We start from the raw sequence: 23,917 nt of genomic DNA on the forward strand, positions 1-23,917 counted from the left end.
ACAGATGAAGTCACTTCCATTTCTCCTGCAGCTGCCAACCCGCCCCCCCCCCTCTTTAACCAATGTGGATCACTGGGTAATAATGAAGAACTGTGACCACTTGACACATTAGTTTCCATGGTTTTATCTAATCGAGGGTTATATTTGCAATGATCTGATCAAGGTAGAACCTGGAAACCTGTTTATAATAGACTTCTACACTCAGGGCCAGTTTAAGTACTTCCTGTAAGAGTGGCTGAGTATCCAGTGGAGATCAAAGGTGAGTGAGAATAGAACTAAACCCCCTCATTAGAAATGCTAACCCTGCTGGACAGCCTCATACATCCCACAGATGGCTGAACTGGCTGGTTTTGATGCAGAGAAAGTGAGATATTTGAAGCTGATGAATTTTGAGTCCAGAAGGTTGCAGTGTGTCTAAGAAGTAAATGGGATGTTTTTCACAACTTTGCATTAAGACTGTTTATAACAGTGCAGGTGTTCACAGTTAAATAGGTGGGAGTGGGATGTGGAATTAAAGCCACAGGTGACTTGCAGCTCAGAATGGCCTGCAAAATGGTCAGCCAATCTGCTCTTTGCTTTCTCCAGTGTTGTGGAAGAGATCACATTAAGAGGAACAGATACTAATTTTGAAGAAGTAACTGTGAATCTCTGTTCTATGTGGGGGGACCTCTTAGCTCTCTGGAGGTGGGAATTCAAGAGAGATAAAAGACAGACCAACACAAGAGTCTGCAGATGCTGGAACTATTAAACAACACACAAAATACTGGAGGAACTCAGCAATTCAGGCAGTGTCAATTAAGGGAATAAAGAGTCGATGTTTCAGGTCGAGACCTTTTATCAGGACTGGAAAGGAGAGGTGGTGGAAGCAGATGTATGATAGAGGTATTTAAGAGGTGCTTATGCATGTGAATATGCAAGTAATGGAAGGATATGGGCCATGTGCAGGCAGAAAGGATTAGTACAATTGGCATAGCATTGTGGACCCAAAGAGCAATACCTGTTGTGTTGTACAGTTATATATTTAACCTGAAAGATTAAATTTGCATCTCGCTTCAGAAGTACTGACTGTTTAGCTGAGCATTTGCAGCTTTTTCTGATTTTTCATCTGCCACTTGTATGTTATTTGACCAGTCTGTCTACATCTTGTTGAAGTCAATCATGTCCTCCCTACTGTCCACTACAGAAGTTCATTTTCCTACCAGACACAGGTGCACGTGTGTGTGTGTGTGTGTATACACACACACTCGACCCTTTACGGTATCATAGAACTTGTGTTTTCAGCAGGTCTTGCTGTCTTTTGGCAGCTTTTTGTTTGTCCTCATACTGTTTGCTGCCTCCTTCATACTATAAGAAAAGGTTAAATCAAACAGCCCACCATTCACTATGCTGACGAACTTGCCTGTTGAACCTTTGGACACTGGAGTTCGTGTTTTATGTCGACTTTCTGGCAAAACTTTTGGTAAGTATTAAATCCATTGAAACCATTTTCTACCTTTGGTATTGAACATTCATAAGGATCAGTATGGGTTATGCAATGGTTCTAACTAAAGTATTGATTCAATTGCAGAATTACTGCACCAGCCTCTACAGATCACTTTGACTGATAGAGAATATTATGTTGATTATTCCTGTTATCTGTGCAGAACTCTGTTTAATCACACTGTATTTCACAGTTGGTCTACTTTAATAGAGCAGTGGAGTGGCACTTTTGACTTCCAAATGCAGTCAGCCCCATTTGTTCTTGTTTGGAAGAGCACTATTAATGTTATTACTTAGCTATTGTTAAAGCAAGATCCTATTTCAGGCAGACAAAAAAAAATGGACTGCATAGTGAAGAGAAAAAGATAAAAAGTCAAGTTGCAGTTTCAAAAAGAGCACTAATCTGCATGCTGTCGATTAAATCTGATAATGATGAGAGTCTTAGAGGACGGAGTAGTCTTGAGATATACAATGTGAAAACTAACACGTGACAAGTAATATGGTTTACCATATAAGTGAATGGCAAATTAATTAAAATTGGATTGGACACTTCGTTATTTTCAGTCATTCCACCAAGTGAGTTTGAATGGCATTTCAAAGATATTGAAATGAAGCCTTCAGATATCCAGCTAAGAAGTTCTACTGGATAAATGCTACGTGATTAGATTCATAACAGTGAAATACAACATCCAGCAAGTCACATTGGGTTTGTATGTGGTAAAAACCAGAGGGCCAGCATTTATAGGGCTGTGATTGGTTGAGACCAGCACAACTTGATTGGAGATCCATCCACCATTTGCATGGCACATCCCCTGCAATAAGGTCAAGTGAAAGCAAATTAAGAAAGGTACTGGATGGTGCCACAGGTAGATCAGTACCGTCTGCCCAGGATAGAGGATATCTTGCAAACTTTTCTGAAGGGAAACACTTCAGCCAATTGGACTTAGCTGAGGCCTACCTACAGATGGAAATAGAAGAAGAGTCTAAAGTGTTTCACACCATAAACATTCACAAAAGCTTTATTACTGTAATAGGCTTAATTTTGGAGTAGCATCTGCACCTGCACTCTGGCAGAAAGCTGTGGATCAGCTGCTGCAAAGCTGCACAGGCACTTAGTGTTACCTGGATGACATCATTGTTACCAGTATGACAAGACCATCTCCAAAATCTCAAGACTGTGTTTAGAAGAATATAGGCGCAAAGCAGGATGCAACAAGTGTGAATTATTTAAATCAAGCATCACTTACTGTGGTCACACCATTAATGCACAAGAATTACACAAGTGTGCTGAGAAAATTCAAGCAGTGGTGGATGCCCCAAGGTGAAAAGATGTGTCACATTTGTAGTCCTTTTTAGGATTTGTCAATTACTGTAACAGGTTCCTGCCAAACCTGGCTGCTGTGTTCCACCCCTTCAACTAATTTGCTACAGATCGGGATGAACTGGAAGTGAACAAAGCAGTGTCGGGTGGCTTTCCAAAAGGCAAAGGAACTGGTGATGTCAGACTCTGAACTCTCACATTATGCTCCACATTGTCCAGTGAAGCTTGCTTGTGACACCTCACCTAATGGTTTAGGTGCAGTCATGTCTCATGCTATGAGTGATGGAAGTGAATGCCCCATAGCCTTTGTATCACGTTCCCTTACCACTGAAGAGAAAAAATAGGCACAGGTTGGCAGAGAGGCTTTGAGTTTGGTTTAGCGAGTAAACTGTTTCAATCAGTACTTGTTTGGGAGAGAGTTTACCCTTGTTACTGATCATCAACCATTAGTGTTCATTTTCTATTCGCATAAGGGTGTTCCACTAACAGCAGCACCACAAATACAGAAATGGGCTCTGTGTTTTTGGAGAAGATGATCACATATAGAATTCAAGTGGATAACTAATTCTGATCGATTTCCATTTACCCTTGGAAAAGGAAATATCTGAAAAATTTATGATCCAAAGGAAAACCAGAAAAGACCCCATACTGTCTTAGGTCTTCATGTCAACCCAAAATGGCTGGAATGTATCGCAGAAATTCCAGTTTCCCAGTGCTTTGATGAACTTACTCTTGACAGAGATTGCCTTATGTTAGTATTGAGAGTTGTACCATCCAAGCTGAGATCTAAATCATTGGAGGAGCTGTATGCTGGTCATCTAGGCGCAGTCAAAATGAAAGCATTGGCTCAAAGCTTTGTCTGGTGATCAGCAGATCGAGCAACTTGCCATGCACTGTGTTGGGATGTCAACACATCCAGAAGAAAGGTATTGAGAGCTCTCAGGACCACATCCAGCTGCCTCAGAGTCAACTCAACCACTATGGAGGAGACCCAGAACCTGAGATTGTTTCACAGTCACATCTTACCTCCCAAGCAGAGAGACCCCCTCACTTGTTAGCAAAGACGATATCCCACAAGAGTAAGAAATTGTCCACAACAATTAATTATTTAGCCCTGAAGGGGACAGTTTAAAATTTACTATGCTGTGGATGTCTATATAGTAGTTGTATTATGTTGTATATTGTATATATATTTTTACTGCCTGTTTACAGTATATATACACATTTACACACATATACATACACACATATATACTCACTAAGTATTATACACTATATATACTGTATATGACTAGAAAGCAATACATTACATATCTGAGTTGTGATGCATTCTATAATAAATTGTTTATAGCTAAGCAGGGAGGAGTGTAGTGTATTTAATATTCCAGTAGTATTGTAAATATATTGTTTGATTAGACATTTGTTTACGTAATTCATTACAGGTTATATGTAAAATTACGTGAAAGACATATGCTATTATGGCACCACATCATTTGTGGTTGTCTTGTTAACGTAAAACTAAGTGCATGAGTATCCCTGGGTTCCTATGTTTTTTTTTCGATTCGTTTCTGGAGCTAAAAAACATAGCAGGTACCACATAATTGAATACATTACGGTAGCATATGTTTCTTTGTAAATTCTCTTAACTGCTTTTTCACAAAACTATATCTTCAGAAGCTGTGGAGCAAAAAAACATGCTTGAAATCTGAAATGAAGAACTGAAAGTATTCAGAAGCTTAAGTAGCATCTGTGGAGAGAGAAAGAGTTGTCATTTCAGGTCAGTGATCCTTCTGATGTAGTCTGTTATTTAAATTATTCAATGTTCCATGTGTGGAGTAGTAACAATTCTGGACTTCACTGTTCTTATTTTGTGCTTAGTCATTCTAAGTGTCTCTCTCACACAGGCAGACAGTGACATTTTCCTTATGTTCCAGTAGTCTTTGGATGTGATTTAACAACATGTGCATCATTTTTCTTTCTCCAACCATCTGTTAAATCTTTAAAGTTAGTTCTACAAATAAAAAATATCTTTGGTGAAGAATTCTGCACTGTATGGTTCTTGCAGTAAATATAGACATTGGCACAGGAGATCTTGATCAAGCAGGGAGTTGATTAGGTCCCTGCATGTTCTTCCTACTGCTTACATTAGCCATTCACATGCTCCTTCTGGAGGGACTCAAGAAGTCCAACACCTTCCTGGATGCCCCTCTGCTACTTTCAGCAAATTTGAGTAGGTGTTTCAGGACTTTGTGAAAATGCTAGAATCCTTCTAGGGTTTGAAGGACATTCTGTGTCTCAGAAACTGCTGGCTATGTATGAGCTCAGATTAAACTTGGTTGGGGGTGGGGGCAGTTATATTGGGCATGGGAATGATCTGGCCCATTCACTCCAGCTGGTAATCAGTGTTCTGTGGTGGCGAATCTGACCTTGGGAAGATTACACTGATGTTGCTTAACCTGTCAGCAGATTTTACAGTGGTGTTGATGGTAATCCAATGCTTTGAGATGCTTCCAATATCACTGTGTCTCTGGTATAGAGTGTGGATCACACAGTTCAGCTTGTTTGAAGTCTTGAATTAAAAACAGTGTTAAAAATATTTTTGGGAGACTTGAAATCTCGATTTAATCTATTGAGTGGAAGACCCTTCCATCCACTCACTGATGATTCTACCTGAAAGGAGTTTTGCACACTGCAGTCAGTGTTCAAAATGGAATCTACAGCAGCATTTTGTTAGATCCTTAGTTGGAGCAGATTGGGGGGTGGGGTGGAAGAGTATTTTAATTTGCATCTGATCTTGGCCCTTAACTTAAATATTCCTGAAGCAAATCTGTCTTCAAGACATATTTATGTTGCAAAAATGACTAAAGCGAGCAGCTGAATAGAAATTCTGCAATAATGACAGACTATGTCACAAAAGTACAGGATCCATGTGCTTTATTGTGATACAAAACATCCTGAGACAATTTCAAATGATACATTACAAATAAAAAAACTACACAATTACAACTGGTTTGGAATATAAGATAACAATTAATACTGGCTTAAAAAGCATTAGTTGACATTGAAACTATTTTTAAAATTCTTTAACATTTAAAGCAATAAAGTGCTTTAAATTGCTATTTTTCAGAGGTGTGGGGTCACACAAGTGCCCAAAATGTAATTTTACAGTGTGTCCACCAGATTATGACTGAGAAAGAGCTCCTAGAATTGTGAGATCATGATACAGTATTTTAAAAACAAGTTGCAAATTGTTTCTGGGTACTGATTGCTGTCGGATTTCAATGTCTTAAAAAAAAATGAAAAAAATAATGGGTATTTTTCCACCTCAGCCCCCTTTCACGCAGTGCTGGGAAAAGTGCACCAGTGTGTGTGAGAGACTATGAGTCATGGGAAGGCTAATTTCATGATTGTTGTTTTAGCAATTGAGTTTAAAGATGAGACCACAGTGATCTACAGTGCTGGAGCCTAAGCAGATTCTGGTCAGTGGACAGGGTGGGAGGACGCAGAGCCGTTTTCCCTCTTCAAGAAGAAACCATTCAGTTCTTGACTACGGCAGGGATAGCATCACGTTTTAGTCTTTGGTCGACACGGTGATTCTTGGCATGTCAAAAGGTAGTGCCTTGGCATTTAGAAGAATGAGAAGTAATATAAATAGAACAAGGCAGATGCTGAAAGGAAATTTCCTCCTGGAGAATTTCAGATGAGGGAGTGCAATTGTGGGATGAGGGACAACCAATTTAAAAGTTAATATTTTTTTTCTCTCAAAAGATCATGAAGTTTTGGAAAACTCTGCAAAGGGAAGCTATGAATACACTCAAGGCTGAGGTGTAAAGTCCACAGGTGAGTCAAGGGTGATGGGGAATGGGGAGGAAAATAGGGCTGTGGTCAAGATTGGAGAATCCATGAATGGCATGCAAAACTGTTTCTCACTGCACTTCAGTACATGTGACAATATTAACCCGTAGGGACCAGATAGTTAATTTCTGCCTGCCTACCTTAAGTTCTTAACACTCAAACCATTTGATCTCCAGAATTAATTGTAATCAGTTGAAGGCCAATTATGTCATCACTGATAATAAAATCACTCAGAATTTGCCTGCCCAGTGGCCTCAGCTGGAAACTGCATGTGTCCAGATGTCAGTAAGAGCAGCAGTAGTTCATTGGTCCGTAGTTTAATGACTTACAGGCATTCATCACTTCTTGAATCCAAGGTACAGGTTAAAAAATAGGGAACCACAAATAATTACCTTTCAGACAGATGGAGTGAAAATGCTGACTGTGACCGATGATAAATACATCTGTGTTCTACACTTCACTCATTTTGATTGTACGAGCAGTTCCATAGCTTTGAAAATAAATCTATGTTTTGAAAATAAATCTATGTCTTCATTGGGGAATTGATTGTGTGATTCTCTAAAGGGTAGTCTAGAGGAAAACTGGGGCTGATGTGGGTACAACCTTGGGGCTTAAGCAGATGTTTCCTCATGTTCTGTCCATGCAACATCTAATCTTCAGTCAGCTGGAGATACAATTCCACTATTATAATAAACTGATTAAATTTTATTTTTTAAAAACAGGAATGGGAATATAATTCCTGAAACCCTGTCCTTATCAGTTGATTTGAGATGAAGCAGACACAGGCTCCTCAATGTATAAACAGCCCTTGTAAATGGCTCTCAGATTTATTCTATCAATTTATTCCTTGTGGTTCATTGGGCAACGTTTTCACAGCAAGTGGGTCACCAGCTGGATTGAAATAGTACTGTGGAAATTTAACTGGGACTTGTTAACCATTTGGGTATAAAGGGTGCATGGAGCAACCTGAACTTCAAGGTCACCACAATATTAACTGTACAATGCCAGTGCTGCCAGCCGTAACCAATCTGGTGCAGTATATTTACTTAGCACAGATTTTTAAACAAGGAAATGGGATATTATTCATCCTTGATTCATTGCAGTCTTTAAAAAATTACAGAGGTTATGGTTAAGAGTTCACACACATTTTACAAAGACCTTCCACATTTCTGTCCCAAACTTGTTTATTGTTAAAACATGCCTCCCTAGTTGTGTGATTTATCCCCCACCCTTCCCTTTTTAAATCTTCTGGCTATTCAAGGCACTGTGCCCACTGGGATAATGGGATTACTAAACCTTCTGGAATTATCAGAAAAATAAGTATTAATTTGCCATCTTTCCATCATGATTCAATAAATAATAATCAGGACTTTAAAAGGCATTTTAAAAATCGTTCTTGAAAACTTCTATTAATAGCAAAAGTATGGTGAGCAATGGGGAGATTAATGTCACCTGAATGGTTGCATCATTCGGTCATTTGATGGAATAAAGTCGGGCACTTTATTTTTGAAGGTGACTGCTGTCAACTTTTACGTAGAAGGTGGGCCAGTTACACTTCAAAAACAAAGCCACTCTACTCTGCTCCACATATTGTGTTTGCAACTGGCCAAGCCAGTGTTGTGGGGGTCTCTAAAAGCAGCCTGCCACCACCTGGTGTTGACAACAAAACAGAGACTGCAGATGCTGGAAATCTGAAGCAATACATGCACAAAATGCTGGAGGAACTCAGCAGTTCAGGCAGAATCAATGGACTCTTCCATAGATTCTCACTAGCCTGCTGAGTTCCTCCAGCATGTTGTGTGTTGCATCTAGCATTGGCTGTACTCTTTGGGATTAAGTCAGGAATTTTCTAACCATCAAAACAAGACAGTCTAATTAAAAAAACAATGCATGAACCAATTTTCCCCTCCTTAATTTTCACCTATGCCCAAGCAGGTGGAGCACTGATCCACTGTTAAATTTTATCCAGTGACAAAATGAAGCCCAGAACTTGAGGTGAAGTACTGCCACCACCTCTCCACACAACCCTTTTCTTCCTCTAATTGGGCCGCCCATTTTAACAATGGACGGTTTTGTAAATAACTTGGTTGACACCTAGAAGAAACAAAAAGACATTTATTTGTCTCCCTGCAGTGTGACCCACTGGGAACTTCCACCGTCCATTATTTACCCTGTGTTTTAGCTGAGAAAGAATGAACCGTGCTTCCAGGAGCTCAGTCTTTTCCACAATGGGACAGAAGCAATAGCCACTGGCTCTAAATGCAACACTGCAGCACTACATGCAATAAATTTGACTGCATCTGCTACAGATGGCTTGAGGAATTCCATTAGTTCATTGGGATAGAATTGCCTTGCCCTGCAAGGTGTGTACATCACAAAATGCATCAAAAAGGAAAAAATATATATATTTACATATTGTTTAAAACCAATGGAACAACACGTTTTCAGTGAAAGTCTTAGTAAGATTTTGCACAAGAGCTCATGATTAAAGTATTTCAATTAAAAAGAAATTAACATGCATTAAAATACCTGAAATTAATTGACCTGGAAATAGTCTGGGACAGAAAGAGTAGGGTCAGAAACTGGTCAACAGTGCATTAAGTTTCAGTATACAACAAAATGCTGGGTATTTTGTGATTTTCTAACAGGTCTGGCAGTGTCCATGAAGAAAGAAGAATTAATGTTTCATCTGATGAAAATCCATTGACCTAAAACATTATCTCTGTTTCTCTCTGTGGATGCTACCAAACCGGCTGGATATTTCCAGCATTTCTGCTTTAATTTCAGTTTTCTAGAGGCAAGTTTTTGTTGCCTTACAGGTCTTTTTATATGTCTGTTCTGTCCTCGGATAAAATTAGTTGAAATCCAGCTTCATCAATATGAATTAGTGTGCAATTGGATCTAGAAGATTACAGACCAATGCATCCTCGAGTGTTATAGGTATGATTCCTTGCCATCATGCATACATGATGGAGTCTCACTAGTGACTGCGCTAGAGCTGCCATTAACTTGTGTTAGAGCTACCTTACTCACAGTGGGTATTGCCTTTCAAGGGGTTCCCATAGATCAGGGGTTCCCAACCTTTTTTATGCCATGGACCCTAAACATTAAGCAAAGGGTCTGTGGATCCCAGGTTGGGAACCCCTGCCAAAGATGAAGCTTACAGATCTTTCAAACTGAGGATTTTCTTTCCTAGCTAGAAGATTTAACCAAGCATAGAATTACAAATTAATTTGGGGATTCAAGGGCTATTTTGGGGCATAGTTTATGTGTCACACGTTGCAATGATATTTCCAGTGAATGATGTATCTGATGTGGGAATCAGTTGATGATTCACACGTGAAGCCAAATTAGAATGCTGGTGTTTGTGTGCTTTTTTGTGTGCTTGGTGGGTGAAGTTTCCTGTTGCATCAATAAAGTATCATCTATTGATTACACATTAAAAATAGGCCCTGCCTCACCATGAATAATGGAGTATCAAATGCATTCAACTTAATGGACTACCTTAAGATGTTTCACTCTGGAGTAGTGGAGGAAGATTAAGCAGTGAGTATGGCTTCAGAGTAGTGTAGGAAAGGGCCTGGAAATCAGCTCAAAGAAACAATTTTCAGCTCAACATATTAGTCTTGGATGAGCTTTCCAAATCTCAACACGAGGTCCTTGAAAGGCAGGTATTTTGAAATAGTTCTTAGATGGACAGCAACTGTTCTCACCTATAGAGAGCAGAGGATAGAGATGCTGGATTATCAGGATGGAGGGCTGATGTTTGAATGGGGCAGAATCTGGTGAAACTAGTGAAGAGAGCTGGAGGAGTTGAATGTGACAGTATGACAGGTGCAGATGAACATTTCAGCAACCTGTGTGTGTGATGAAGACAGCAAGATGCTGCACAGCTGAAGGGCAGGTTGAAGGACAGACTAATGTGTTTAATGGTTAACCCAGGATTGAATGGAAAACTAAATGGTAGAAATTCTTTTTGGACAAAAATAATAAACTGACAGGTGAGTTTAAACTCAGACTAGCTTTCTTCTCCACTGACAGGCAAGTCTAAACTCCCCCTAGATTTTGTCCCAGTGATTGTTTGCTCTGGATTGGGTCAGGAGCTAACTTGATAAACTCTGTTACAAAGACATGCACATTGGTCCCTGTCAGCCTGGCTCAGTTTAAACTCAACTGGGTGAGAGGAAGGTGGGTGACAGTTTAACATTTCTGGTGTAAAATGTAGGAAATGGAAGATCAGGGGGCCACTTTAAGGAATTGTATTGTATTGAGATTAACACTTTATATAATACATGTAATGGAATAATGTAGAAATGCAAACCAATTTGAAGCAATGGGTGTACTTTTTGGCAAAAGGAAACAACAAATACTCATGAGAAATATTAAAATCTTTGGAACATGTTTAAAGGGGCCCCCTTTATTCCAGTTTCTACTCTACACTTGAAACATTAATCTCGACTGTCACCTAACAAGTTCTTATGGTCCTGCTGTATATTCACAATATTTTCATTTTTAAAAAATATAAAAATGCTAGATTTGTAAGATGTTGTCATAATCTAGTGAGATATCAAACTCCTCTCTCAATAACACAGTTGTCCTTAGCCTTAACAGTATACCCACAATGAAGGCTTTACCCACCCATCCTTTTTTTCTTATCTGTTAACTTTGGAGTACCTCTAAGACTATTTTCCTGTGTATTAAGACGGGAGCTCCTTGACGAAGAGGAGAACTGCACTGTAGGTGAAAAGTTTTCAGTTCAAGTAGACATTACGTTTCAATACACACTTAGTTCTCATCATCAAAAATTTCCTGTAATGCCATGAGTCAACAACATTATCAATTGTGGAAATCAACAAATGTATGAATACACAGGAAGGATGGAGTAGAGCTGGTCTGCTAGTACACTGTGCTGACAGACCTGTTGAATGTTCACAAATATTTCTGGCAGTCCAGTAAAGTGTGAGCTGTGCATGGCAACAGTTGGGCAGAGCACGAGGAGGAATGTGACAGATGCTATGCTCGGAGTAAACAAGAAGCATTGCAGACCCATAATCAATGATTGATGGAGTATGGTGGTGGATGTGCAAGTGTTATCTGATTGAAAATATTGCAAAGATAGAAGGCAATGTGAAAGAGGGAAAAAAAAATTGAGCATTCAGATTAACTCCGAGAAGAGCAGTGAGGCGACCCCACGTTTGATTGATAAGTGAACTCCTCTGTTCTGCAGAGTATTTAACCTGCCTGGGCAAGGAGCAACCAGGGACAATGTTTGTAGCATTATAGCAGGATTGGTCAGCTGGAACAGACACTCCAACCTCCCTCAGCTTATTTTACAACAGTCAGTGCTTTTAGCAACGCGAGATGCCGCAGAGCTTCCTTTTCCCTTTCCTGTGTTTAATTTAGCTCACTCTCAGTAAACTCCTCTTTGATTGACGGCTTTCGCGTCTTGCAGTCAGGCAGGTCGAAGCCAAAGTCTCCCCAGTCATCGCCCCGGTTTGGTATGGTGATGGTGTGACGCACTCGGAAGTGTACAGCCTCCATCACCCGCTGACGTTGAAGCTCTCCACTGATTGTGGCGGTGTTGTTGCTGGATCTGATCAACTGTTGTGAGCTGTAGTCATGCCCCTGTTTGAACTCCTGAAGCCCCCTCCAAATCAGAAGCCTATACTGGTCTGGAATCTTTAATGCTCCAAGATCCTAATGAAAAATAGAAGGATGTGTTAAAAGCTGTATAGCAGAGTGTACCAGGATGCTTCAAATTTACTCTCAGCTTCTGGGCATGGGAGGCAAGCCTGGCACTTATTGCTCACCTCTAGTAGCAGAGGAAGCTGAAACAGAGACTCCTGCTGGAAAATGTGGGTGAGGATGGGTCTCAATTGAGTGATATCACTGTGGCTGGGTAATCTGCCAGCATTCACTGTCTAGATCTTCACATGAAACAACCTAGCAGAGGCTGGATATCAGGCAGGGACATCCATGCACCTGACCCCTGATGTGGGATATCCCTAACTCAGCTTCTTCCAGTTTCTCACAGAATAATATGGAGGTTTTATTGGGAGGGATTGTGGCTGTCACTAATACAGTGAATCTGGGATAGCTCCCAAATTAAAATGGGGCCCACCTGCTCCAAAGAATACTATTAGAAAGGAAATAGAAAAATGAGGACAACTAAAAAACGACAAAAACAAAATTTGGAGAAGTAGAACATGGCTTATTTACTGCAGACAGGGCAAAAATTGTTCTAATAAAATCAGGGCTCTCTCATAGTTGGTTGATAAATGTAGTGTGCACCTGACCTATATAAGCCAAAATACTAAAGACCTAATTACCAGCATACATTTGGTTAACTGATCCCAGCTATACAGAGGTAGTGGTGGGAGAATGAACTTCAGGAATGGGGACTCATGCTCCTGATCACTATCTAGTGTTCCTCTGTGCGTTTTGGGCAAGCATGGGACAGGCCTTTCTTGTCCAATGAGCCACACCACCCAGCAACCCACCTACTTAATCCTAGCCAAATCACAAGACAGTTTACAATGGCCAATTAACCTACTAATTGGTACATCTTTGGAACATGGGAGGAATTCGGAGGAAACCCACATGGTTGTGGGAGAATGTATAAGCTCCTTACAGATAATGTCCGAATTGAAATCCAATCTCTGACACTCTGAGCTGTAATAGTGTCACGGTAACTGCTATGCTACCATGGCACCCGCCAACATTCACTGTGATAGGATTTCTTGACAACGTGTTTCACCAAACAGGTGTGGGTTGGCTTAAAGACACAAGCATATAACCCTCTGGGGGGGGGGGGGGGTCTGGTATCCCACCAACCCACACAGTATCCTCTACATTGTGAACTTTATCACTGTCCAAAAAGGAAGGGCCCCATCTGTCATTCTCTTTATTTATAACACACAAGTATTTGTAAATAGTACCTCCATGGAAAGGTTCTGCAAGTGGTACATAGTCTGCAGCCCTTGTGAGGTGAAATATTCCAGACAGTTAGGGCAGCCCAGACCTGTTAAAAAACTATGAAAGAAAATTCAATAAATACAACAGTCATAAAATTGAAAACAGGCCTCAAAGGAAGAGGCTGACTAGGAAACTACAGGTTTATTGAGTCGAATGGGCTGACCAAAAACATGTAACTTAATTGAGCAGAGAATAAATAAGGGTTTATTAAAATTAATGGATTGGGGCATCTTAGGTGATGGTGTGTACCCAATCAGTACCCACATTAGTTATTCTCACTGATCCAACCTCCGCTGTTGACTCTGCTGCCAGTCACCTTCTGATGCTTCTCCCGTTTTAGTCACCTTCGATCCTCAACAGTGAATGTTGGCAGGCTTGACCTTTACAGACAACACAGCCAAAACTGACTGTGTCCTCACTCAACGCATGCATGTGCTCCGTTTCCAGCAAGAGTTGTTGATACATGAGCAGGGGGAGAGACCTGGTAGCCCTCTCCCCTTCTCAAATAGGGGAGGCCTCAAGGCCCTCTAAACCACCACTGCAGCACTGGCTGGGATTGGCTAACTGAGCAGGTCAAGTATTGGACAAAACCCTTACTTGTTCCGCTACTCATTGGGCAAAAATGCTAAGCGACTTAAAGAGCTACATCTGTTTTTCTGAGGAAAAATCGAAGAGAGAAAACTATAGTTATGTTGCCCGGATGATTTGAAATCACGTGTTCATTAAACAATATCCATTCTGCAAAGAATTGCACACATGACATTATCTGGCTTACCATGGGAGATAATGTGGTGTGACAGAGGGGACAGCTTACCTGACGAGAGCAGGGTCTGCATTGTAGGGTGGGGGCGGGGTGCAGTGTGAAGCAGGCCCCATGCCTGCTGACTGAGAGGAATTCCCTCCATTCATGTTTCCATTGGTTGGGATGTGATGATGGTGGTGATGGTGGTGGTTATTCATTATAGTTGGCCCTGAAAGAGAAAAAAATCTTCATAATCTTTTGCCTATTTGTTAGTTGGTAATATTGGCCAACATTGTTCAAATTGTTCAGTTCTTCATTTACATCCTGCTGCTTCCTCAGATTATGGGATTAGACCATTGACAGACACAAGATGCTGGAGAAACTCAGAAGGTCAGGCAGCATCTATGGAATTGAATGAAACTGGGCAGAGCTCATGAAGGGTTTTGGCCCAAAGCGTTAACTATTTATTTCCATAGATGCTGCCTGACCTGCTGAGTTCCTCCAGAATTTTGTACGTGTTACTCTGGATTTCCAGCATCTGCAGAATCTCTTGTGTTAGTAGAAAATTGATGCCTAATATTGGGTGGAGTAGTGCTGCTTATTTCTGTGTTGAAGATGAAGTCATGCGTTTGTAAAACATGATAATAACTACTTTGTCATTTAGAATCACTCTGGGAATTTTACTGGACTCCCCACTCTGCAAGGTGCACTTGCCTGACTTTTCAGAGTCAGGTGTATCATGACAGTATTCTTTGTGCAGCACTTCAGATTAATCTGTTATCCAAGGATCAACTATCTTCAAGTCACTCCTGCAATAATCACGTTCCTATTGCACAGTAGTCTGTCAAGGTTCGGTTCTAACCTTGGGCCCACACCATGTTACTACCAAACACGGCACCTAACCATCGTAACCTTATACCAATCTCACAGCCTCGGTCCCTAAACTGCCCCAATGCTTCCAAACTCTCCAGATTTCAGCTGCAGCAGCCTGATCCTTAGTTGCACACACCCCAGCACCTACCTTCCTCCTACAGTCCCAGGTCTTTGACCATGTCCCCTACTCCATCAGTTGTGACCTGTGTTAGCCACCCGTTCCCTCTACCAACTCTAATATTCTGATTGTCACCTCCACCATGTATGTGGGCACACTTGCCTCTAAAGGAGTATTACAATTTCTAGTCCAGTATTTTTAATAAAAATACCTAAATATCCTTTGAGAATTAATATTACGGAGTGATTCTGCAACTGAGGAACTGCATCTTATGAAATCCCTTGTGTGCACATGTTAAATGCACCATGCAGAGGAATCACTTTCCTATGTATGAAGCAGGCTGGTAATTTCACAATGGCAGGTCCTAATTGTACACAGAGGGAAAGACCAAGTTTGGATGGGAGCTCCTTCTCTGAATGATTCTCGCTCTCTGTCTGTTTAAACTTTTTCTATATTTTATTATAAAACTACAGAAGTAGATAAAGCTATAAAATTGTTCTTCTTTTGCTTCTTTCAACCCTCAAACAGCTCAGATTGTCAAAGCGTCTGCAGCGGACTGGAAGTTCAGAGTGAAGCTGAATAGGATGGTGAGATTGGTGGCAGTGCCATTTGAAGCACTGGCTAGAGATGAGGATATGATTGTGACAGGGATACAGAGTTTGTGGAGAGGATTGGGAGGGCCACAGATGAGCATTTCCAGTGGCTTATACAAGGCTGAATTTTAGTGTCGAAACAGATGAAGTCGGGGTAATGTTAGCTGCCCTTCCCATAGGCTGGCATGTTAATGAGTCCTTAGAGGACAGAGTGAAATAGGACATTACTGGTGATGGCTCTAAATGAATGGGGAAGAGTGAACACAGATGTAATATCTTTTATTCCCATCTCCTCAGGGTTGGTCAACAGAATAAATGTGGTAATCACTTCCACACTAGGTGCCACAGTTCATTCTTTATGCAGACAGGACTGAGGGCGGTCAAGAGGCCCATCAGAATGTGGAGAAAACGGAAACCATAAGATCATACAGTGTCGTTATCTGGGTCAAAGTATGTAATGCAATCAAACAGGACACAGATAGCGTCTTCAGTGGTTTTGTGTGGGGAGAATCAAACATGGGAGACTGGAGGTGGCATTTGAAAGAGAATGCTATCACTCGCTAAGGAAATGGAACTGTTTACAATGTCAATTGCCATAGGGCAAAGAATGGAAACCGAGTAAGGAGATTATCTGTTGCAGAATAAAGAAGCGGCATCAGTCTTCTCGAGGATGATCTGGAGTATTGACGGTTCAGCAGAGGAGAGTGGTGTTTAATGACATGACATGAGATGAGGTGACAAAGCCAGTGATAACTACATCCACCTTGCGCCAAATGTGCTCCAGTTTGCTACAGTGGACTTGCAGTGAATATGGACACTAGACACAATAAAATATGTTGGCTAGGAATAGATAAAGTGTTTGAGAAGACTGAAGAATGTACAAGCATTGCTCTAAGTGGAAGAGTGAAGGCTTGCAGTTAGTTGGGCACAGTTCTAACTGATTTGGAGAGAGCTTTTACTTCAAGTGCAGATATAGCAGTAGACAGTGCTGAAAGGCAATAGGGTACCTGGAAAAGGAGTGAAATAAGGAACAGGGCGGAGATGATCTCATGGATGATGAAGATAAAGCTGGAATGCAGCTCTGCAAGGACAATGTTATACATGTCACAACTGCGACACTCCTTACTTTCTCAATTTCTCACACTTCCCAAAAATATTTAGCCTGAATTACTTTATTTCATATTCTTTAGATCTTGCTTTATGATTGGGTTTAGACAATGAACCAAAACGTGAGGACACTAAAAATGAAAATCTAAAAACTGTAACTGCTGAAAACACTGAGGTGGATTGATGGGATGAATATCATTGGGTTATGCGGGATAAGTTCTATGAATGAAAGAATGGAAAAGCATACATATTCTATTCTCAAGAAATGCTAATCATTTAAATAAATGATCGTGGCATATGTGATCATGCTGACTTACCAATATGTCCATGGGTGGCTGAGGTACTTGGGCTGTGCTGGGAGGACTGTCCCACCAGCTGGTTGACAGAGGGCAGTTTGTTCATCATATTGGGTACCTTGTTTGTGGGGGGTATCACTGTGCCGTAAGATGAAGACTGCTGCCTGCTCAAAACAAAAGAAGGGTAATTTGGAATAGTTTGCAGTATTAGCAAAAAACACTGGCTTCATTCATTATGCAGGCACAAAAATCTGACTTTTGTTCCATATACATTCAGTAAACTTGTACAAAAGTGAAGATACAGGGCTGTAGAGAGTGTTAAGATCCCAGTTTCAATTTTCATGTTATAACAAACTAGTGAGAGATAAATACAGCAGTTACCAGTCCTAAAGGTGATTTATAGTAACTGGAATTACGCTACTGTATTTTGCTGGGTTCTTGGCAACTAACCACACTTACTCTCATCCTTGACTGTTAATGACTCAGTCCTGGTTTGGCTATATTGCAATTACTGACATGACTGTGGGACAGTGATTCAGTGAGTAATTATACCAGTCTCCCATAAACTTGTGAATTATTTGGTTCTGTCTGACAGTTGTGCCTCACACCAAAAATGGATTCTGACCAAAGTTAGTGAGGAGCATGCTTCCTTCAGTTGGATTTTCTACAATAAGTGAAAGCGCTTGGTTATGAGAGAGATTTGGGAATGATAATTAGGGTGGGAAGGAAATTTCAGAAAGGACTCCTGCTGCAATATGTGCAGAGTCTGCATGTTCTCTCAGTTACTACATTGGTTTCCTTCAGTACCCTCCCACATTGCAAGTAAATGGGAATTGGGATTTTAATTAGCCATTTAAACTGCTCTCCCCCCTGTGTGTCAGTGAATGTTGGAATCTGGGGGTGTTGATGGGAATGTAGGAAGAATAAAATGGGATTGGTGTAGGACTGGTATAAATGAGTGCCTGATGACAGTGTGGATGGTGTAGGATTGCGTTAAATGGGTGCCTGATGCCAGTGTGGATGGTGTAGGATTGCGTTAAATGGGTGCCTGATGCCAGTGTGGATGGTGTAGGATTGCGTTAAATGGGTGCCTGATGCCAGTGTGGATGGTGTAGGATTGCGTTAAATGGGTGTCTGATGACAGTGTGGATGGTGTAGGATTGGGTTAAATGGGTGTCTGATGACACTATGAATATGGTTGCAGAAGGCCTGTTCCTTTGCTGCATCGCTCTATAATTCTACAGTACAGTAACAGTCAGCAGAGGTCGTTAGGAGTGTGGGTACTCACTGTCGCTGCAGCAATTGCTGTTGCTGCTGCCGGTAGGAGTCAACAAGCTGCTGAGGTACCAGTTCCATCAGCTCCAGGCTTTCTTTGATCTTCATAAGGATTTCAAAATTCTCTCGGCCTCGCACCTGGGAGAAAATATCGAGACCATCACACATATCACCACTGTGGTTCTAAGGATTTTCAGTTTTCTCTATCTACCATTAGTCAGACAGCATTTGTAGATTAATCTTTGTCTTCACAATCTTCAGCAGAAAATCACCAGATAAGAAGAGAGAATCTCTTCCCCTTATTAGCCTGAAACTAAGTGTAATACCCACCCTACTTGCATCCAAGGCTGAAATCATTTAACGAGCGGAGTTCAGTAGCATTGAGGGAATTAAATAAAATTGTAGGGGCAATTCATATTACTTAAGGAAAGCTGGAAATGAATAGGCATGCTTCACAATCATAACACTTTGATCCTTTTATAGACTGTAAAACAAAATATTGAATTTCATTGTGGAACTAAATTACAGGATTTATAATACTGCCACTAAGTCCCAAATCAGAAAATTTGCAAGGGACACAATATACATTTTGTATTCCCGAGGTGACAAGTTACATGACTTGCTGAATCCTTCTCTATACATCTGTGATTCTCTGGTTAGAACCTTGTGCTCATTATACAAACAACTCTGATACTGGTGCACTAATTGGCACTTAACCAGTAATCACAGCATGTAAAGCCTTGAGGATAACAGGTCTGGGGACCAGAATTATCAAGCTGTTGCAAAAGGGATGTTCTTCTGAGAATGGAAACAAGGCATCTTGTGGGATAAAACACAAATGCATTCTGTTCCTGACCTGAGAACTGTTTGATGCTGATACTGGAAAGGGAAAAAGTTCCTTTGCTCAACACATGAGTTTAAATACAAGAGACCCTGAAAAGGAATTGAAGATGATGATGAGGAGTCAACACACCGCCTCTGATGTAGGCATAATGCCAATTTTATCCTGCCTACTAATTATGACTGCAGAGTATAGATGTTAACTGCACTGTTGAGTAGATTCTTGGCATGGCATGGGGTTTAAGATGATGCAACACCACTTGAAGTACTATTGATAGGAACATGCATTTTTATCCGGGTGAGGTAATTGAGAAACATATTTTGACTTAAGGAAAATACAGTAATTGCACAACACTGAAGAAAATGTGCTTTACGTTATTCTAAAACTGAACAGAAAGTCTTGATTAAAAGCAATAGTCTGTGTTCTGGGGACAAATTCCCTGAAGAGAATGAACAAGTTAGCCTTGGCAGAAAGTACCACAACTCAGGCCCTGAGGATTTGTTTAGTGTCACAGTAATACTAATTTCACATGCATGGCCAAAACCAGTATCTTCAAATGTTCATCAATAATTACATCACTGCCTCAGAAACTTCTTAATATGGTACACATTGCAAAACAGTATCTTATGTTGAACTTTCATAGGTTTAACTCATTTTCATACATTTTACACTGTTACAGGCACCTCAGAACTTGTAAAGCATTTGTCAATTATTCAACTATAACTGCCACAGTGCCTTAACATGATTTGCCGGTAGTCAAAGGGCAAGGATCAGGAGGTACTAGGTCCCTGAAGGCTAATCTGCTTCCGGGTAATCTTAGGAAAAACTTGACTGGGCAGGCATTGATCGATACAGGTGCCGGGCCGAATCAATGTAGTGGGGCCCCAGGCCCAGGAGTGTATTGACGTGGCAGGGCCCGGGTCTGAGGGTGAGGAACGACTTGAAATTTGGGTGATTTAAGTGCCAGGCCAAATTGAAAAGGTCAGGATGTCAGATCTGGAGGCAAGGGAAAGGCTGGTTTAGCTTGCTGCTCCATAAGGATTACTTGTCTCTGCGCTGATCTGAGGCTATGGCCTGTAACAAATGGGCTTCTGATTCGGCTACAGCGATGACTGGCTTCATGGCTGTGGACCTTCTTTCATGAACTTCTGTTCTGAATGTTACTTGCTTACTTTTATTGTTTGCATGATTTGTGTTTCTCTTCTGCACAGCTTGATGCTGTTTTTAAAAATGGGTTTGTTGGTTTTCTTTGTTTTATGGACGCTTGTAAGGAGATGAATTTCAAGGTTGTATCTAGTATACATGCTTTGATAATATATGTACTTTGAATTTTCCTTGCCTGTGCATGAAGTAAAGAGCATTCTGATGATGCAGTTGCTATATTCCACAAAGCAAATTAAGTCCTGCTTAGGAAATCTTCTCTTTAAATATGTAATTCTACTGCCATTAGAAATGATATTGACTTGGTAGTATTGTAAAGGGAAGCAGAGAAAATCAAGGAAAAATGAATGTTTTGGAGGAAGCGAAATACCACTCAGTAATTAGATGGCGAGAGGAATGATGGAAATACTCACTGGTACGTAGAAGAACTCCTCATCTCCATGTCTCCTTTTTTTAATGCCTGCATTGGGTCCCTGTGCTGCTTGTGGTGTCTGTTTGAAGGCTGAAACACAGCAGACAAAAGCATCCTCTCATAACTCCAACCTTAAACGATGTAATTTCAAACTCCATCAATTACACATGGCCTATATGTCCAATGATCAAGCTTTGTTGATTTACATTCCACAATAAGTTGAAATAATGTATCTTGCTGACAGTATTCTGTATGAGATTAACATATTATAATGATGTAGTAATATACAATATGTGTGCCTCTGCAAATGAATATCAAAGAGCCACAAATTCCCACCTCTGACCTTAAGCACCCCTCAGAATGCAGAAACTCTAATGCAAATAAAGAAAACAAAGCCCCTGGTCTGGTCAGTGTGAAACTGGCAAAGATCGGAGAGCAGAACCAGGCTCTGCCAATATAACAGAGATCCATTAATGATAAAAACAGACAGCAATATCTGGAGATACCAAACTACTAAATATAATTTATTTGGTCACGACACTACGATTATGCATCACACCCACCACCACGACAACTCAGTCTGGTTAATGACCATCCACCTAATCCCACACATCCCCAAGCAGCTAGCTCATCTGTGCCCAGACCGGCAAACTTACTGCGTTTGTTACCATTTCCGTTTTTTGCTGCGCTCTCATTGATGGCTTGCTGCTCACGGTAATGATCCTCATCCGCTTTCCGATCTCTTCCTGGGCAGGCACAGATTCGACCCTCAAATGACCGACGTCCAAGAACCTGACCACTAAGGGAGATACCAGGAGTGGTTCACTCAGTGTGTGATTTTCATCATCAAGACTCCCAACTTCCAAGTCTTTATTGTAGATAAATTCTTCAATGCATTCCACAAAGAAAAAAATAGCACTGTATCTTTGCTATCTTGGTAAGTAAAAGCCCGGTTAAAGAGATGGGGTTGACAGCATGTTAATTATGGACAGGGAGATGGACAAATTTCTAGAGGGAGTTCATAAGTTTAAGCGAAGGGCAGCTGTAAGTGAATAAAGATGGGACCTGAACAGGAACGGCAAAGAGAAGGACCGATGGGCTTGGAAGGGGCTTTCTCTTGAGAGGTGACTGAGACAATATTAAGCAATGCTAAAGAGGAATTTGTAGATAAAAGAAGTTTAAAAATAATCCTTGGGCAGAGTGACTATTAGCAAGGATAAGAATGACAGTTTGGTGTGATATAATGTAGAATGGAGCAGGAGAGACGGGAATAACTTTGAAATATGGATAGATTTAATTCACTGTTGTGGCATTTTTCCATCTGCAGAGTTTTATTTTCTGAGTAGTTAATAGATTGGAATGGATACTCACTCTCTTGTTTCCAAGGTAATGATGATGAGGATGGGTCTTCGATTCATTCCACCCACACAGCTGCTATTACACATGAAGTTGTAGAGAATTGTAGTGAACTCGGTTCCAACCTGCACAGACCAGAGGAATCAATCACCAGTACACAACCAATGCTAATCAATAATCAGCATCATAATATAAGCATCTTCAATGAAAATGAATGAAAATAGGAGTAATCTCAGATCTCCATTTTCATTATTTTATAATAACAACCTCAAAAGCTATGGAAATATCTCTTACCTCTCTCCTATAGTCATCCTTAACCCTAAGGGACTGCCTAAGAAAGCTTGATGTCACTTACTAAATTTAATTTGTTCTCTTGTCTAAGTCTCATTGGTATTCTTCATTATTACTTTTTTCCACAAGAGTTTCTCAATTTAACAAAGAATAACATTATAGAATTTAAAACATAATTTCCTCCTTTCAGCTGCTTCCTCACAGTGCGTGCTTTGGTGTTTAGCAATACTGACAGGCACCAAACATGCTATTTATAACTAAAATCTTTCAGCATGCAGCTGGTATACCACCTATTGTTAAATGTTGACAATTTGCTTATTAGCTATTTTTTTCTAAAAATTAAGTAATGGCTGGTTAAATAGGTTTTTAGATTCCAGCAATACGTAATCATTTCATACTTGCCACTAGGTGTCAGTAGAACCTTAAAAGTCCATTTGATGGGATTTTTGTGCATAAAATGTGGCTGAAAGATCAAGAAACCAGCTCATAATTTTAAACGTAAAAGTAAAAACATAAGTAAAACATAATTTTACTTATGTTAAATATGTCTGCAATACTGTGACTTACCTTACCCTGATTTTCCTTTATATTGTTGACTGAAAACTGGTTGACCTGGTCCATCTATATGATCTGTTTAGATTATTCATTCAAAATATTAAATCAACCATGGTCCATTACTCTGGTTCATGGGTTCGCAATATCTGACAACAACTTAGATTATGCAATGAACTCAGCTGAACTTACTCTACTTGATCACACTAGGCAAAAAATTATGTTTCAGTCTTTAAGTGTAAATGAATGATTTAGTTTGGTGCTACTTGTTTGGAGATAAACTCAAGAATTAAAGACGCGTAAAGACTGCAACGTACCTGTGGGGGTTCGAATGGTACCATGACACTCTGCCGCCCGGTGACAGCATCATCAACATACTGAGCCAGATTGTTTCCTTCCACCCTGATCAGGTGACTGGCTGGAGCAGACTGGCCTGCAAGGACAGCAGTGACAAACAGGCTATAAAATGTGCCCAGCAGAGTGCTGACTAATGAGAAAACAGTGAATATTCACTCAGAAAGAAGGATCCTACAAAGACGTGAGTATATATCCTAGACATTTAGGAATAACAACAATTTGTTTCTTGAACCAACCTGCACTACCCTCAGTATGTCAACACTATGACCACTTTGCACAACAATGGTCATTGAAACCATAAGACATAGGTGTA

At 40.5% G+C, this 23,917-nt stretch overlaps 1 protein-coding gene across 5 annotated transcripts in view; it reads right to left on the reverse strand.

The window, feature by feature from the left end:
• Positions 1-5,719: 5,719 nt before the first annotated feature.
• The window catches only part of tp73 (tumor protein p73), a 164,559-nt gene continuing 146,361 nt past the window's right edge, over positions 5,720-23,917 (reverse strand). For 3 of the 5 annotated variants that reach the window (XM_059952182.1, XM_059952183.1, XM_059952185.1), the window contains 9 exons: positions 23,565-23,680; positions 22,420-22,529; positions 21,705-21,847; positions 21,050-21,138; positions 18,648-18,772; positions 17,381-17,523; positions 14,445-14,601; positions 13,594-13,687; positions 5,720-12,352 (listed from right to left, as the gene is read on the reverse strand). In XM_059952182.1, the coding sequence (XP_059808165.1) occupies positions 12,050-12,352; positions 13,594-13,687; positions 14,445-14,601; positions 17,381-17,523; positions 18,648-18,772; positions 21,050-21,138; positions 21,705-21,847; positions 22,420-22,529; positions 23,565-23,680 (1,280 nt within the window). In that variant the 3' untranslated portion in view covers positions 5,720-12,049. The remainder of the gene's footprint in view (positions 12,353-13,593; positions 13,688-14,444; positions 14,602-17,380; positions 17,524-18,647; positions 18,773-21,049; positions 21,139-21,704; positions 21,848-22,419; positions 22,530-23,564; positions 23,681-23,917) is intronic. The other 2 variants (XM_059952184.1, XM_059952186.1) reach the window with 2 other exon arrangements.

Source organism: Hypanus sabinus, chromosome 27 (genome assembly GCF_030144855.1).
Source record: "Hypanus sabinus isolate sHypSab1 chromosome 27, sHypSab1.hap1, whole genome shotgun sequence".
NCBI classification, from domain to species: Eukaryota; Metazoa; Chordata; class Chondrichthyes; order Myliobatiformes; family Dasyatidae; genus Hypanus; species Hypanus sabinus.